At 38.3% G+C, this 19,202-nt stretch overlaps 1 protein-coding gene across 2 annotated transcripts in view; it reads right to left on the bottom strand.

Moving 5' to 3' along the window:
• The window catches only part of DDR2 (discoidin domain receptor tyrosine kinase 2), a 1,067,915-nt gene that overhangs the window by 461,663 nt on the left and 587,050 nt on the right, over positions 1-19,202 (bottom strand). For both annotated transcript variants that reach the window (XM_044085379.1, XM_044085380.1), the window contains one exon: positions 7,272-7,383. In XM_044085379.1, the coding sequence (XP_043941314.1) occupies positions 7,272-7,362 (91 nt within the window). In that variant the 5' untranslated portion in view covers positions 7,363-7,383. The remainder of the gene's footprint in view (positions 1-7,271; positions 7,384-19,202) is intronic.

The following is a 19,202-nucleotide window of genomic DNA, read 5'->3' as shown; positions in this document are numbered from 1 at the left end:
AATTCCAAATTAATATACATATAGATCACAATTAATTACATATTAAATTTAGTGGCAAATAACTGTGCAAAATTAATAGCATAGTGCCATCTACTAGACAAAACAAAACAAAACAAAAAAAAATCTCTAAATGGAAAAAATAACCTAGCAATTCACTATAACCTCTCATTTAATCCAGGTGGCAATAGTGCTATCACATTTATAATTCACATTTTCTCCATGTTGTCCAAATACCATTGTTTGTCATATAATTTTTTTGGATTTTGATGGAATTTACTTATCATTATGAATGAATGTAAAAACAGTCCTGGGATGTTTATATTCGGGTTTAACAATGGCAATAGGTTCACCCTCCATACCATCTTACTCATGTATGCTAACCCTAACCCTTCTCCTAACATTGCTCCAACCCAATGCTTATGCACTCTTTCCCTAACAGTACCACTACACAAGGCAAACATATACACACAAGCACACACTTCACTTACAACACCACCCAAATACATCACTCATCACACATGTATCAAACTCCTGCCACATTGCATGAAAGTTCTGGAGAGGGTGACTGACGAATATGGAGATCAGTAGAAAGTCAGGTGTTCTACGATCAGTTCAGATTGAGATCAGGATGCAGCATGACTGATCCAATGTTTGCAGTGAGACAGATAGTTGGGAAGAAGATAGAGATGAGAAAAGAGTCCACCTGGACATTCCTAGACTTGGCAAAAGCATATGACAAGGTCCCAAGAAAGTTGATTTGGGCAGTCCAGTGGTGCTTTGAAGTCCCAGAAACATTGGCAGAATTAGTGCAGGCTATGCATGGGGATCCAGTGACTCAAGTACAAACACTGATCCCCTTCCCCAGCCCTTATTTTAACCCTAGCCTGCAAACAAACACACATATATTATATAAAATAGCAAGCGACAATTCCAACACTTGACAAAATCTTCACTTAGCAAATAGTAGAAAAAAATGTTTGCTTACATATCAGACAAGGAATATTGATCAGTGCTGTTTTTCTGAGTATCCTTTATAAATTACTTGGTACTGTAGCATTTTATTGACATCTCACTAGCTATGACATACTATTTTATTTTCATTTGCTCCTTTCTTTAGTAAAATAAGGCACCTGTTTTCTTCACATTGGACTTTAATGATTTCATACATGTATTTAATAGGTAAAGTGACAGTACCATTAACGAGTGTGTAATAAACCAGTTGCGATAAAGATTATGGTCTTCGCCTCCCATGCAAAAGGTAGAAAGTTCGATGCTATCCTCCAGCCAATGCCTGTTTAGAGTTTGCATGTTCTCCTTGTGTTTCAGTGGGGTTCCTCCCTCCTCTAAAAAAATATGCTGTGTGTTATCTCAAAATCAACAAAGAATGGAGCTGTGGAAAACAGCACAGACACTACATGGTCTACTATAGGCGAAGAGTTGTATAGACCAATCACTGAAAATCTACCGTGGTGCACAGTATCCTCAGATTAGGAGAACTTGGATCACAGACTGCCCACCATGGCAGGTTTAGCCACTCGGTGTAAAATATGGCACTAGGTGATTTGGTCATGTTGACTAATGCTACCAAATGGGCATAGGTATTTACTGGTGGTAAGTAGGTTGAGGAGCTGTTGTACTCTGACCTACACCAGGGACCCATGATAATGGTGGGAGGGGTTTACATGCCCCCATTGGCCAGTGTGTGTCTTCAATAAAGCACAGCAGCCCTGGGTCAATAAGGTACTGGCTGGCCCATGCCCATTTGCCCAGCCTGGGTTACCTGGGATAGCTCTGTTGAGGGAAAGCTGGAAATAAACCCAATTAACTTGACAAACATGAAGAAAGAGTTGCTACTTATTGTAGGTTCACTGACAGAACGTAGCTTGGAAGTGGATGACATGATGGTAAGGAAGAGCCTGGACATCCTATGTATCTAGGAAACAAGATGGAAGGGCAGTGCAGCAAAGCCACTTGGCTGGAGATACAGAATTTATTATTCAGAAGGACAGGCTAGAAATGGTGTGGGAATTTTGGTGAGGGAAAGACTTCAGACAACAGTGGGGGATGTCATCAGAATTAGTGACAGACTCATGGCAATCAGACTCCAGCCTATGATAGGACAGTATCCATAATATCAGCCTATGCCCCACAGCAATGTTGTGGTAACGAGGAAAAGAGTGCATTCATACAGCAATTGCAGGACTTACTAGATAAAGCAGGGCAACTCAAAATGGTGTTGACAATGGGTGACTTGAATGGATATATTGTGATAGACAGAACAGGATATGAGGACTGCCTGGGCTTACATGGGAGGGGGCAAGAGGAATAAAGAAGGACAGGCCAGTCTAGAATTCTGTCAAGGAAGTGGCTTGATAATAGACAACATATGGTTAAGAAAGGGAGTCAGTCACATGATCGCATACAAGAGTGGCCAACATGCAACTCAGGTAGACTTCCTTCTAGTAAGGAAAGGGCACAGGGTAGAATCAGTGATTGCAAAATCATCCCCAGTAAAACAGTCAGCCCATAGCATAAACCACCAGTTGCCACAATTAGCTGCAAGCAGTGGTCAGAGAATGCTCTAAGGTCAACAGAGACCAGGCAGAAGACCTGGAAGTTGACAAGAGAGAAAGCACAACAGTTCAAGGAATTACTCAGGGCTCTAGCACCTCAAGAAGGAGTGGAAATAGATGGAGTTGAAGAAGAATGGCAGCATGTCTGAAGACTACAGAACAGATATGTGGCCAAGCCAGGTATGGAAATAAGGTACATAAGGAAGCCTGGTGGTGGAAAGCGGAAGTCCAGGAAGTCATCAAAAGAAAGAAGCAATGCAGAAAAAAGTGGGAGATAGAAAAATGGACCAGGCTAGGAAGGAATACTGGTTGTCTAAAAATGAGGCTAAGAAAGGAGTTTAAATAGTAAAGAACAAGGCATCAGAGGCACTTCACCAGCTTCTAAAAAGTGACTCAGTAGATGGCACAGAGAAACAATATTAGGTTGCAAGGCAAAGACAGAAAGATAAAGAAGATGGTGAGATACCCTTCATAAGGGATGCCAGCAGCAACCTGCTCAGCAGTCCTCAGGACATCAAAGTTAGATTGTAGGAGTACTTCCAGCAACTGCTAAATGAATAAAACCCCACAGAAGTTGTAGTGCCCCAGACACTGCCTACAATGAGAGAAGAGGAACACACCATAGAAGAAATAAGAACAGCACTAAGGAAAATAAAGTCAGGAAAAGCAGCATTCTCAGATGAATTCGGATCAGATATAATAAAGATATGGCTCCTGAGGGTACTCATAGCAGTAGAGGGAGAAAGCTGTATCCCAGATAACTGGAAAATAAGCATACTCATGCCAGTGTACAAGAACAAAACCACCTGTGCAGAAACTTTGGGCAGAGGAGGTGTATCAAACTCCTGCCACATTGCATGAAAGTTCTGGAGAGGGTGACTGATAAACGAATATGGAGATCAGTAGAAAGTCAGGTGTTCAATGATCAGTTCAGCTTGAGATCAGGATGCAGCATGACTGAACCAATGCTTGCAGTGAGACAGGTAGTTGGGAAGAAGATAGAGATGAGAAAAGAGTCCACCTGGACATTCCTAGACTTGGCAAAAGCATATGACAAGGTCCCAAGAAAGCTGATTTGGGCAGTCCTGTGGTGCTCTGAAGTCCCAGAAACATTGGCAGAATTAGCGCAGGCTATGTATGGGGATCCAGTGACTCAAGTACAAACAGTGTTTGGTCTCACAAAGGGCTTCCCAGTGGGAGTGGGTGTGTACCGGGATTCAGCTCTGAACCCACTGCTGTTCATACCGGTGATAGAATTCATTAGCAAACAGGCTGGAGGGGACAGATCAACAGAGCTGATGTATGCAGATGATGTGGCATTACAGACAGACTCTGAGCAAGAACTTCCCCAAAGGACAGGGGAATGGAATGTATAACTGAAGACACATGAGATGAAACTGAGTACAGATAAGGCAGTGGTAATGGCAGAAAATGGGGGAAGTCAGAAGAAGCTGAGAACTGAGACAAAAGGAAAATAGTGGAACAGTTTAATAGCTTCATGTATCTGGGAGGGGTGGATGAGGTGAAGGGAAATATAAATGAGGAGGTCAAAGTTAGAATCAGAGAGGCTGCAACCAACTGGCACAGAGTGCAGTGTATGACAGAAGAATGTCAAAGAACCTGAAAGTAAGGTGGACAAAACAGTATGACTAGTGCTACTGCATGGTATAGAAACCAGAGCAGTAAAGGCACAGCAGTTGAGGAAACTAGAGGTGATGGTGATGAAATTCCTGAGACAGGTGGTTCAGGCACATGTGCAGAAAAGCAGAAGGCAATCTGGTGAAGAAGATTTGGGACAAACAGAAAGAAGGCAAGAGGAAAAGAGGGCGTCCAGCGAAGAGCTGGGTGGATTGTGTGAGAGAAGACCTTAGACAGTCAGGCATGAGTATCAAAGAAGGCAGCAGAGTGTCTTTGAATAGAGAGAGATGGTGACAGTTTTAAGACACCCCAACTCTATATAGAAAATGGGAAAAGGGGGGACTGATGATGAATATTTCCCCTACCATATATTTTGTGAGGCAATTAAAAACTTGTCTTACCATTTGAATTCCAGTTGTAGATTGTTAGTGCTCTTTCCTTCAATAATGCCAGCTTAGTCTCTGATGGAAAATTAGTTTTATCTTTTTCTAGTTTTGCTGTCTTGGCTATTATCTTAATCTCTGATCGAAAACTGGTGCTATTTTTTCCACTTTCTGCTCTCATGGATATTAGTTTAGACTCATATTGAAAATTAGCACTGTCTTCTTTGGGTTTTTTGTCACGGTTATCAGTACAGTGAAGCCAGAACTTTTTTTTTAATTCATCTAGTTCAATAATAACAAGTCTGGTGGGGTGGTATATATTGATTTATGTATCACATGCCCTGCATTTGATATAGGCAAGACTGAAAGTTAAAAAGAGGATATGCAAAAAAAAAATTTAGAAATGAGGAACAAGCAAACACAAAATGCACTTTCTAGACAGAGTATTTGTTTTAATTGGTTTAATAAATATAGATGTTTTTGCACTTGATCAGATACAGATCATTAAGGTCATTATTTTAAGTCTCTTTTAGAGAAATAAGAACTTATGGGGGGACTTACTTCTTAATGTAGCTATATTCATTGGTTTTAATGACATTATTCCCTTATAAAGTGTTTTATATCTGAAGGCTCAACAAAGGGAATGATGTTATAATTGATGGCTGTTTTTATTGGATTTATAAGAAACAAGTACACTATTTATTTGTTAAGTTCTGTTTTACAGTGTTTTGATAAAATCTATTTGTGTGTATAGACAAATGCATTAGATTGTGTTTTTAATAAAATTATTTTCAGTTTCTTCGTTTGAAGTCTGTTTTATTTTGGTTTCATTGTTTAACCCTGTAGTACTCATTTACAAGCTCTAGCCAATATCTTATCACTCTGTAAAAGAAAGATAATTTAGTTTGATTCTCTAAGAGGATCTCAGTTCATAGATGCATGTTGTGATTCCTCTTTGCTTTTCTTTGTGAGAAACAGGAATGCAGATCAGTCCTCCTGGTTACTACTCCACTGTGACTCTTCCTATTTACTATTTCTATCTTTATAAGTCTCACCCCAGCTGGTTAACTCATTTAGCAGGTGCTTTATGGTTAAAGGTAGAATACCTTATTGGGCTACCTATATGAAGGAGGTTTAGGCTGGGTTTAAGTAATCATTATAAACTTTGTTCCTTAACTTCCTCCTACTGTCCTGCAGATATTTCTGCATGCTTTTAGCAACCAGACCCAAAACCATCTGCCTTGCATGCCTTCATCCCTACAGGTGGTCTGATTCATTTTAAATCCTGTTCCCTCCTCTTTTTGCACTATTCTACCTCAATATCCCTCATACACATTCCTTTTCCCGGATTCTGTACTCCATATTCACAGCAGACTTTTGCTATTCTTTCCAGTATTTACAAAACCACTTACATTTCCTAATATTCACCTCCACCTTCCACCGAGTGAAAATTCTGCCAACTGTTAAAGTGGTTGCCCCTCAAATCTCCAAAACCCGACTGTGATCCTATCACACTTCAAAACGTATTACATTCTGTTTGAGTACATACTCATTTTCCTAAAGCACTGTTTGAAAATAGTAGTATTTGAGTGGTTTACTAGCTTAGTTTTGCTTTAAAACTCATCTTTGACATGTGTCCAACCTTACTGTTCCTCACCTAGTTTTATTATCACTAACCTCTCCAGGCTAATCCGTCGCCTCTGAATTGCCTCAACTAATTTTAGCCTGATTGGATCCTTCCAAATATACATGTGGATACATGCAAGTCTGCATACACATGCATGTGGGTACATGCATGACTGCATACACACACACACACACACACACACACACACACACACACACACACACACACACACACACACACACACACAAAACGTTACAGTACCTAGCAGCAGTCACACTACAAGACCCAATCCATCCAAGAGAGGAAATGGATGTATGCTGTCAAAACATAGTGCACTCTTTTGCCTCCTTGTGACTAAACTAATATGGTAGATAAATTATCTGAATTACTCTATGGTGCTCTTCTGGTGCTGGCTCAATTTCAATGGGAGAGCATATCACTAATTAGCATTAGCCAAGCCCCTGGACTGCCACATTTGCATACAACTTTGAAAGTGAGACATCTGTCTGCACTACAGCTGTTACACGTGCACCTCTCTCATGGGAAGTTGGTGTCTGAACCATCCAGACTTACAGCACCGTGAAAAGCAGCTGAGGAAAGGCTTCCTTAATCTGGTTAGCCTTTTGGAATCCCAGGGAAGTATTACAATGGGTTTCATGAAGATATAAAATATTTTTAGTGGCTGTTATTCTAAAAGATGTGGAATGAAGATAAAAATTGGCATTAGAAGATTCTGTAGTATTAATTTTGCATATTAAATAGTTTAAGTCATTTACTTAAAATGAAAGATAGACATAGGAAATTAAAACTCATTGTACAGATGACTGTTCCAGTTCTAGAAACTAAAACCCACTGAAGCAATTGAATCTGTAAAGCCAAAAATATATGTTTTATTAGATCCTACTGCATTGCTGCATGTACCAAAGGAGAAATATCTGCAGCTGAGTCGTAATACACTAGTAAGTATGACAGTACATATTACAAGTACATCCCAAGAGTTACTAACATAACCACTTTCATTTTCTTCTACAGGAGGAATAGGAATGTTACCTGGATTGACCTGAGCGTCTGCGATCCTGTGAAGCTGTAGCAGCAGTAATAGAATGAAGTGCATCATAGAGAGGAGGAATGCTGTCTCCATGAGGGAAATGCGCAGTTAACCCTAGGAAGAGACATCATAAGGGAATGACATTTGTACTCCAGGAAATACTTTGAACTAAAGAATACTGTTGCCCGATAAGTAACAATTATCAAAAATACTACAGCTTTACTATTGTGTGACACAATCTAAAATGCTAAAAAGTAATGCATTTAAATTTTAATTGTAAACAATTTCAATAGACACAATATTCAAGAATTTCTACTAGAACATTTTAACTTGGTCCATTCATTAACCTGTAGTACTCTGAACCACTTATAAATAATGCATTTCTCTGTCACTAACATTTACAAAAAATATCCAGATACACGCATTTTCTACCCCCAAATGAAAAAAAAAAGTTACTTCTGTAGGCAGCAAGCCAACAGTGCAACTCCAAAAATAGTACAACTCTGTGCTGTGTGCTCATAACATCATTTTGTAAGTTATGTCTTTTGTTCTTCTTAAGCTTGATGTGTGTTTACTACCGGATTTTTCTGTGGAATGCAACCAATGCATACTTGCATACCATTTAAAAAACAGAATAATATTAGTATAGCAGAACGAATGAAACCACAGAACAACTAATAAAAATATATTTCTTATAGATCATTTTAATGGGTAAAAAATACTTCAATATTGCAAAAGTCACACAGCACTATACTTAGTCCTTCTTTTGGTTTATTCATTTTACGCCTCATAATTTGCTGTCTACAGCACCGTCACTCTTCCTTCGTTCAAACTGACCATATATTGCATAATGCAAGTTACAGTTTTAATAAATGTATTTGTATTGTATTTCCAACAGGTTTACTAATTATGAATCTAATGTGTTGTTGCATTATTTTCATCTCTGCAAAGTGTTTTATTAGTAATTGTGAGATGTCATATTTCCAGCTAGATTAAGACCTGAACTACGTTGACTAAATGGTACTGTAACAAAAAGAAAATAAAGAACTATAGAAGCAAATGTAAATATAAGTACGAAAAAATATTTAATATACATAATATGTATTCATAAAATGAATTTTAAATTCATATTCATATTACATGTTTCAAGGGACATTGTGAAATTCTTTATCATTTATGTCATATTGTACCTCTGTGCTGAAATGTGGAATTCCAAATTAAAAACAAGCAAATAAATAAATAACTTGTACAATGTTACATTCTTCTTTATGGGTATTGTATAGTTGTATATCTTTCTGTTCTGTTTTTAAACAATTTTATTTAGTCATCACATTTTTAAATTTTGACATGTACACAAATACTTTAATAGCAATGAAAACAATCATAATAAGACTTTTCATTATAGTAGACAAGCATTATACATACAGTTTCCTTTACAGCTCTGTTCTTTTATTCTTATGCATTGTAACATACTTCTGCAGTTTTCATTTCATAGCAACCTACTTATTTTAATCATCTTTTGAACATTGTTTTGTATATACTGTTCCCAAATGTACCATTTATTGTTATGACAATTGCTTCCTCTATCTTTTAATGTCCACAACTCAACAGCAGACCAAAAGAATTAAGAGCAGCTTGTATTTGAACCAGATTGCAGTGTTTATCTATTTGTTAACTGGCAAGCTAATTAGATGCAATTGTCCTGGAATCGTTGACAGATTAAATGACTTTGTCAGTTTCAACCAGTAGATAAAAGAAGGTGGAGGGAATCAAACCCTGTATCCTGGAAACAGGAACCAGCTCATTAACAGCACAGAGCTTTAGTCTCTGCTAACTGTATATAACTCATGGTTGTGAGACTGTTATACCACAAAACACCTTCAGCTATGATCAAATGCCAACTATTCTCACATTACTGTTACCTGATATCTATTAGATTCATGAACAGAATCCCTGGTGGCATAAGTAAAGGCTGCCATGCTTTTGAGGTCCATCAGAGACCATGCTGCATATTACTATAGGGATTAAATTAATGCATATCGTCCTTGTGGCATGGTGGAAGCCTCTGCTATATAGATGATCATCATGCAGTGTTAACATTTTCCCCTGATGGAGGCAATTTAGTGCAGACACTATCTGGGACACAAATTGTGGTCTCTTCTATGGGTCTATATCATATGGTCGAAGTTCCAAAACTTCTAATCATTAAAGGACAAACTTTAGTGACCAAAATCTGGGAACTTCGAACACACAAAGACAAAAGGAGAAACAGTAAAAAAAAAAAAAAAAAAAAAATGCTCTATGCAGGGGGGCAAGCCTCCCTGCACCCCCACAACCCCCGCTACTATACTAAATATACCAACTCCAAAATTGTACTACAGTGCAGTATAGCAAAATCTTCCCTTTCCGTGCTCTATGGCGATCTCCGTTACATGCTTCAAAGTTTTACAACTTCGATCATTAACATTCGTTCTTTAATAATTCGAAGTTATAAGACATCAATCATATGATAGGATCCCCTCTTCTACATGGTGGGGCCATCAGTGGTTACTGTTCCATATAAAGAGTACATAACTGTTTAAATTAAGATCCTCCACAGTCCATGTGGTGCAACACAACACTTGCTTTTCTTGATAAAATATTTCCAGTTATACAAGACTGAATTACTCAGTTGTGCAAGGTTTGTAACCCAGTGAATCTGAAAGACTCACAAAGCAAGATACCAATGAAGATCATTAACAAGCAGCCAATATAACGTAAAGATGCTTTGTGCTGTAACAGACTCACAAACATGAGTAACCTTGACAATTCAGCTTGTGGAGAGTTGTTGATATGAGAGAGGTGAATGACAACTGTTTTAACTCTATGCTCATGACAGGATCCATGCACATTCTATCTGGTCTCCCTGCACTTCAATGTTACACATCCAGTATTTACTTGGGAGGGCAGTAGATAGCTGTACCAGTAACTCACTTTGCAGCTGAACATACTTACTTCATTCTGTGGCTCTTACCAGCTTCAGGAATCCCATGGGATGCTCAGAAATATCAGTGAACCCCCCAATCCCCTGGACTGAGCAGTCTTAGCGCTATAGAACCCAGTGAGTGACATCCAAAGTATCAACAGAGACAGACACTGCTTGCTTCTAGACTGAAAACCACTATATGTGGCTTTTGCACAAGGTGAAAACCATTTTGTTCTTTGGCAGTGGTTTCACAAATTGTAGTTCAGATGGCTTTTTTAGTTTATCATCATTGCCATCATCATTTTTTAACTCATTAAACCATAGTGAAGCTTCCGGATGCTTTTCTAGTATAATTCTAATAATGTTTCTAGGCGTTTAATACTGCCAGTTTGTATTCATTGATATGCAAGCCATACTACAACTGTGTGCTTCATTTTATTGGTGTATTTTGCAATTGGCAATTGAAATATAACAGGATTCCATTTGGTTACAGCTAAAACTAACACCATCTCTGCAAATAGGTGATTTATTTATGTGTAGATAGTTTTGATGTTACCTGCAGTTCCCTATTCTGTCTTTGAAGTCACTGAAATGTAGTGCAGTGACTTTTCAGTCAATAACTGTTCTAGAGTACATCACTATGCTGGTTATGGTTTAGCTGCCTTATTGAATGGTTTAAATCGAATTGCAGATTTTGTAGAAACTAGTGGCCATATTCCAAAAGTGCTGCTCTCAGTCTACGTCTGCTCTGATTCAGAAAAACTTGCTTTCAGTGTAATTGACCTATTTATAAACACACTTACTACAGGGACCAGATTCTAAAACACCTGCTCTCAGCCTGCTGTCAGTGTAAGTGACTACTTACACTGACAGCAAGTCTTTTTGGAGTCAGGGCCTAGAACTAATTAAATGTTAATTGGGTTAATAGACTGATCCACAGGAACTTATTTCAGCCACAGCCCAGGAGCAATGTCTGGTTAAGTGACTTGTGGAAATTCACGCAGTAAGCAAACACAGGCTGAGGGTAATCGGCTTCGACAGAATGGAAAGATGAAGGACAAGATAATAATATGGATCACTGAACCTCTGTTATCATTGTCAAATAATATCTTGCATCAGAAAAAAGTTTTTTCCCTTAAGTTCAAAGATTAATCATGGTGATATATGCACAACATGCATATTACAGCTAATATCTTGGTTACAGTCAAGGTGTCCCACAGGGCTCTGTCCTAGGCCCTTACTTGTTTAGATTGTATCTTTCAGACCATACTTTTTCATTTGAGGTGTTCTACAGTCTATATGCTGACGACCTGAAATTGGGTAAACTGATTACAAGTGTTACAGATAAGGCATGTCTGCAAAATAATTTGACTAAACTGACCATTTGGGCACAGGAGAATAATATGTTGATAAATACATCAAAAACTAAGCATATGAGATTTGGGAGGCATAAATTGAAAGGTGAATATTTAATACAGCACACAGTGATTGAAACTGTAGATTCATTTAAGGACCTGGGTATATGGGTAGATTCAGCTATGAGTTTTTTCTAATCATATCAACCAATTGGCTAATGATAGTTATAGAATTATAGGTTGTATAAAAAGATTTATAAAGTCTAGACAATCAAACATAATGAAGTCATTGCTTGTTAGTTACATTAGACCCAAACTTGAGTATGGAATAACAATATGGAAACCCTATAGGAAAACAAGCATGAATAAACTGGAAAGAATACAGCGGAAATATACCAAGGGCATCCATGGATATAAAAATCTAAGTTATTATGAAAGACTAAAATATCTGAACTTGTATAGTGTCTCTTACAGATATTAAAGAGGAGATCTTATTCAGGTATATAGAGCATTTACGGACAACTACCTCTGGGAATGTTTGGGGTTATCAAAAAGTACTTGAGAATCATCAGATAACCTATGTAGCAGATTCTATAGGAATGAGAAGTGTACTAATTGATTGTCTGATGGAGTAGCTGATGCTTAGAACAGACTACCCAATTACATTAAAGCAAGGACTAGTTTATATATTTTTAATAACAGCCTGGACATTTATTATGGGAACAAGTGCTTTGGTATAATGGCAAGCTAGAAGGGTTTTAATGCCCGTGCTTGAAACATTTGTATGTATGTATATGTATGTATGTAATATTAATACCTACTTGTGAAATATGCAGGAGAAGAAATGGAATTTAAATGTTTTTAACATTTTTTTCTTTTTGCCACAGTCTTAGATAATACTAGTTACATACATACTACACTAAGCCAGCTAAACTGAATTTAGAAAGTAAAGGAATATTCACTACAAATATATACTGTTACACCAAATGCAAATAAAACATATAGTAGATACCCACTGCATTCGACCCCCTTCCCTTTTTACTCCATTTGATCCCTCATTATTCATTCCTTTTGACTCAGGTGCATGCTGGTCACTTATGGCTAACATGAAAGCATCATAAGTAAGAAATAAAGATGATCTCCAAACTGGATATTGTCTGGACCATAACTGTGCCTTGATGTCATGTCTAGAAAAATAGGCAGTCAAACAAAACACAACCTTATCAAAATGCTATAACAACCTTAAACATATTCAGCTTAATACTGACAATATGGACATAACTTTTACTTCTCACAATGGCACACAACAATAGCATTGGAACCCCATACTGTTGTGGCAACTCCTGCAACACAGCACATCTCCAAGACAACATGTAAAATTTGTTGGTAAACTTCTATGACCCCTTTAACAGCTGTGTATGGACAAAGTGCTTATTTAGTGTTCCACACCCAGGATGGACTCCACATGGCTCCTTGAATAAATTCTCTTTTCTAGTAAGTTGACATAACTTTTCAAAGGAAGCTGAGAAGTGTGGTCTCTGTGTAAGTAGAATATACTCTCCTGCCCCCTTTTGAAAATGAGAATAGCTTCCTGAATATGTCAAGCAAAAGGTACTATCACAGCCTTTCATGCAATACTGCTGCTGAGTTAACCATGAAACTCCAAGTACATGCAGCAACTTCATCACTTCTGACTACATCTCATCCACACTTGCATCTTACCACAGTCAAATGCTTAAATAACCACAATAATCCCAGCTACTGCAACAGAACTTATTGTACCATCTACATATAACACTGCCTCGTCAGAGTATGACATATTCACTGGATCCTAAATTGCATCAAGTTGTCCTTCTTTCTCACAAATATGTCTCTGATTAATGCCAGAATTTTTCCACCCTTGCTGAGAATAGACTAACCCATATATTGTCTCTTCATCATTAGCTGCTGGATGGTTTGTCAGAGCTTCTTTGAGCTTCTTTCAGGCCATCCAAAAGTCACATTTCATGTCCTCCTCATGCTCCTTTCATACCCAGGTCTTTGCTTCAATGGCTGCCATACCCATAGCCTTCCTAGCTCAGCATTAGTACTTATTAGTCAAATCTAGTAAGGCCCTTTCTCCAGCCAAGGTTTTAGTTCTTTCCCAACAGAAAGACGACACAAGTTTTACCAAGAGACAGTTTCCATTGTCAGTATCTTGTCAACCTTAATTCATCTCACTCCAGACTGCCATTTACATGGCATTGTACTGACCCCAACCCTTCACTTTGCAGGTAGTGAGCCCATACAGCAAGGCCATGAAGAGTTTTTGGTCGAGACTATCCAGGCTCTGCTGGTGAATCAGACACCAGACATGCATTGACAAATGCTAGTCTCAGTTCTGGCTCCAGGAGTAAGATCTGGTCTCCCTGGTTTGAGGTGAGAATTGCAAGCTCTTTCAAGGATCTATAACAAGGGGTGCTATCACTCACCATTAGCCTGGTTACTCTTCTCTGGCCAGTTTGTCTAGGATGTCTCTTTCAGGAGTATAAACCTTCAGAGAGCAAAGCCCTAAGAACTGCAAAGTTACACAGATCCCTCCACCATAACAAGATCATGACTGCAGGAAGAGCTAATATAACTCATAACAAAATAACTAGAGGTTCGTACTTACAACCAATTGATAGTAGAATTCACAGAAAATATTTCTTCCCCACAATACAATAATTCCCATTATTTCACTCATAACAAGCAAATAAAAGTATTTTGAACTTAAGAACAATTCTGCATAACTCTCTGATAAGTATGTGTAGCTATAGTAAACCAAAGTGCAAGGAGGCTTTCCAAAAAGAAATTGCTTTGTGTTTTTGTGCAGAGTGAATCTAGAAGCTAACCATTTATCACCATCATTATAATTATCATTAGACCCATTTTTCCTGTGTTTACATGGGGCTGGAGAGCCACATCAAGTGCTGCTTTTTCATTGTCTTCAGAGCCACTCACCTACCTTTTTCAACAGTCATGCCTGCCTGCCTGTCTTAGAACTTCTGTCACTCATAATCCATCTCTTGGTTGGACATCCTCATCTCATCTTACTATCTCTACAAGATCTGCTTTATCGAATTACCTTCTGCTTTCCTACACATGTGACTGATACACCATAATCTGTTCTATTTCACCTTCTGTAATTAGGCTACTTTGGCTTTGCTCTGATGTCCTCATTTATTCATGTGCCCTACAGTGTACATCCTACCACCAGTCTCAGGCATTTCATCTCAATCACATCAGCTTTTGCAGCTCTTCTGCCTTCATAACCCAGGTTTATCTGCCATACAGAAGCACTGGGCACACCATAGTTTGGTACACTTTACTTTTGAACTTTTTTGGCATTCTTCTCTCATATATTATCCCACACACTTTGTGCCAATTGGTCGCAGCGCCTCTGATCCCTGTTTTGATCACCTCATTTAGACTTCCCTTCTCTTCAACCATACCTTTCAGATACTTGAAGCTTTCACTTATTCCACTGTTTCTCTTTTTTCTTTCAATTTTTAGCTTTTTTTTGGTTTCTTCTATTTGTTGCCACAACCAGTGTTTTGACTGTGCTCGGTTTCATCCCATGTGCCTTCACTTTTGCATTCCGCTCCCCTATCCTTTGCTGGAGTTCCTGTTCGGAGTCTGCTTGTAGTGCTACATCATTTGCATACTGCAGTTTTGTTGATCTAGCACCTTCAACCTGTTTACTAATATAGTCTATCACTAAGAATAAACAGCAATGAGCTAGGAGCTGAGCCTTGATACATGCCACCTTCTGCTGGGAACCCCCTGTGAGTCAGAACACTGTTCTTATTTGTAACTCTGGGTCCTTGCACATAGCCTATACTAATTCTACCAATGTTTCTTAGATTTCAAGCCATCATAGGACTCCCCAAATCAGTTATTCTGGGGACCTTGTCATATGCTTTCTCCAAGTCTAGGAATGCCTAGTTGGAGTCTTTCTTTTTCTTAACCTTCTTTTCTTCTATTTGCCTCACTGAAAGCATTGGGTCAGTTGTACTACATCCTGAGCTGAATCTGACCTGCTCATATCCCATTTTATTTTCTACTTTTTTGTGAATTTGTTTACTAATTACCCTCTCCAAGACTTTCATGTAGTGTGACAGTGGGGTTGATACCTCTGCACTGCCTGCACTTATGAATTTATTTTTTTATTTGTTTTATTTAATTTTATTTAACATCTGTTTACCAGGAAAGCCCAAATGGGACAGAGCCCATTTTCAGTGGATGCCCGGGGAGAAAGGCTCCAGATATCTTTGGAATGTGGGTGGACACAGGAGCACCTGGAAAAAACCCACGCAAATGCAGGGAGGATATGCAGACTCCACACAGAAGGCACCCCAGCCAAGATTCGAAAAAGAGAGCCTCTTGCTGTGAGGTGACAATGCTGCACCACTGTGTTGAAAAGTTTATTGACATTTGATTACCAGGAAAGTCCAACAGGGAAAAAGACCATTTTCAGTGGAGGCTCGGGAAGAAAAGCTCCAATGTATTACAAAACATTTTAAGAACTATAATTTTACAGTCTATAAAATAATACAAAAAACAAATACAGTTTAAATAAATATACCAAATTAGACATAATATGAAAACATTGGTTAAGAACAGATACAAGTTATATGGCAATGATTTAATAGTTAGAGAAATTTTACCCAGTTTATAAAAAAATTAAAGGTAAGTTAATATAATACAAACAGGAATCACAATACAAAGTGAGAGAAAAGCAGGCTTATGTTATATTTAGAGAGAAAGTCAGGGGACAAAACTTGTTATAAGTAAGGATGTGAGTGAAGAAGGGAGAGTAAGTAGATGTAAAGTATGAATATATATTTTTCACATTTAGGAATATAGTTTACCCTTGTGTTGAGCAAGAACAGAGCCAGATTTTAGCTAGGAAGTCTTTCAAATGGTTTTGAAGGATGGAAGAGAGGGTATTGACCTGACGGATAAAGATAAGGAGTTCCAGGCCTTAGCAATATAATACAAGTACATCCAATGCCCAGCAGATTTGATAGGTTTGAGGACAAAAAGGAGTTTTTGGTCACTTAATCGTAATGGGCGACTAGGAACATAGCTGTGTAGGATGTTATTTAGTGCCGAACAAGTACATGGTTTCTGGATAAGTTTATAGGTGATAAGAAGCTGTGTGCATATTAGTTGATGGGGCAGTTCTAACCAATTTAGTGTGATACAGTTGTGGGTACTTATAGTGGCATTTACTTAAAAATTAGTAACTTTGTTCAAGTTTTGATTTTTGTGATGCCTGAAAGTTAGTAAGGATGGGAGCAACATAAAGAGGTGTAGGGAGGAGGTAAGTAGTGACAAGCGTAGCTTTGGTTGTATCAGTGAGAATGCTTTTGCTCTATAAAACATTCTTAGTTTTTTACTAGTTTTTCTTATGCAATGTTATATATGCAGGTCAAATTTAAGTTTATCATCCACTACCATCCCTAATAATTTGCTATGAGAATTGACTTCAATGGCTGTATTATCAAGCGAGTGGACTTTAAATTTTGTTTTTTTTTTCATGGGAGAGGGATTTGAGGAAAAAAGTAGTATTTTTTTTTTTTGTAGGGTTGAGCATGAGTTGTGAGTTACAAAGTCATGTTTCAGTTGCTCCTAAAGTTTCCTGAGTATTTTTTGGAGGTGTGCCACATTGTCAGATGTACAAATAAGTATGAAGTCATCTGCCTACTGTATTAGGGAGGCCTGTTGAGTGGATGCTTGGAAGGTGTTAGTGAGAATGTTAAAAAAGATGGGGACCAAGGTTAAAGCCTTGTGGTATACTGTTGGTGACTGGGAGGTATGGAGAGGGTGGAGTGCCATTTTACTGACTGATACCTATTGGATAGGTACCTTTGGAACCATAGCAGGGTGGGCTGAGCGAGACCTAATGAGTACATTTGAAGTAGAAATTAGTTGTGACAAACTGTGTCGAAGGCTTTAGAAAAGTCTGGAAATAAGGAGCAGACTAGTTTGCCATTATCTCTAGCTTTACTGACAGCATCTATATAGGTTAAAAGTGCAGTGTTAGTACTATGGGAAGGATGAAAGCCATGCTGTATAGGGGAATATGAATTCTTCCTGCAGGAGATAGTTTAGCAATTGTTTTGAGTGCATTTTTCAAGTATTTTGGAGAGGGGGTAATGTCTGTTGAATTTCCCCCTTTGCGCAGAGGGATAATGTGTGACTTTTATTCAGAGACAGGGAATGTGAGATTCCTGGGCTGACCTATTTATAAGGACTGAGACAGGGTAGGCAATGCTACTGGCTACTATTTTAAAATATTCACTTGGAAGGTCAACAGCTGAAGTAGAGCATGGATAGAGCAATAGAGCATATCCTCTTTGTTCTTGTACACTAGCACTAGCATGCTTATTCTGCAGTCATCCGGGATATTCTTCTCTCCCCATGTGGCAATGAGTAGTTTTAAGAGTCATTTTTCTTTAAAACTCAAAAACATCTTGATCATATCTGCAGTGACTTCATCTGCGCTTGCCACTTTCCCTGACTTCGTCTTCCTCAGTGCATTTTGTACATGTTCTAGGGTGGGTTGTCTTCCCTTTTCCATCATTAACAGTGCATTTAGCAGTACAGCTGCTATGGGATTATCTTCATTCAGAAGCTTCTTGAAGTACTTATTCCATCCTACCTTGATGTCCCTGGATTGGTGAGCAGATTGTTGCTGGGATTCTTTATGAATGACATCTGCCGACTCTCTTGTTTATCTTTCTGTCATTGCCTTACATCCTGATAAAGATTCTTTGTGCCATCTGCTGAGTCATGTTCTTGAAGCTGGTAGAGTTTCTCTGATACCTTTTTCCTTACCATTCTAACTGCTTTCTTAGCTTCTTTGCTGATCAAGTAGTATTTCTTCTTTGCCTGATATGTTTTTTTTCTATTTCTCACTTCTTTTTTGCACTCCTTCATTCTACACACATGCTGTTTTAAAATGCTGCTATTCTTCTTTGACTCCCCAAATTTCCTCTTCTTCCTGAGATGTTAGATCCTTTGTACTTCCTTGAACTTCTGTGCTTTTGCTCCAATTAACTTCCAAGTCATCAGCCTTGCCAGGTCTCTGTTTACATTACAGCCTTCTCTGACTACTGTTTGCAGTGGACTGTGGCAGTAGTTCATGCTGGGGGCTGACTTTGTAATCTCTAATCTTTCCCCAGTGTCCTTTCCTCACTAACAGGAAGTCGATTTGGGTTAGATGTTGACCACTTTTGCAGGTGATTTTCTGAATCTCTGTAACTCATTGCTGACTCAAAAAAAAAAACATAACTTGGTAACTGGTAACTGCTGTTTATTCACTGAGCTACATTCACAATCTTATCGCTGCCCACCTGGAAAATGCTGCCTTGGTGTTTTAGAGGACCTTTTGCATCTGCAGTTCTGAGGTTAATTTCCTTCTCATAGAAAGCCGAACTTGACCCAATAGGTCTGTGTTTTAACACCTTTATTGAATTATCACTTGTGACATAGGCACATTTATATAGAAGTAATCAGACTGTATTAACAAGTTAAAATTAACAAATATTATGCTTCACATATATTGCTATACATCATATAACCTA

The sequence above is a fragment of the Protopterus annectens genome, chromosome 10.part0 (assembly GCF_019279795.1).
Source record: "Protopterus annectens isolate FY-2018-M chromosome 10.part0, PAN1.0, whole genome shotgun sequence".
NCBI classification, from domain to species: domain Eukaryota; kingdom Metazoa; phylum Chordata; order Ceratodontiformes; family Protopteridae; genus Protopterus; species Protopterus annectens.
This window is presented reverse-complemented; position numbering and strand designations above follow the sequence as displayed.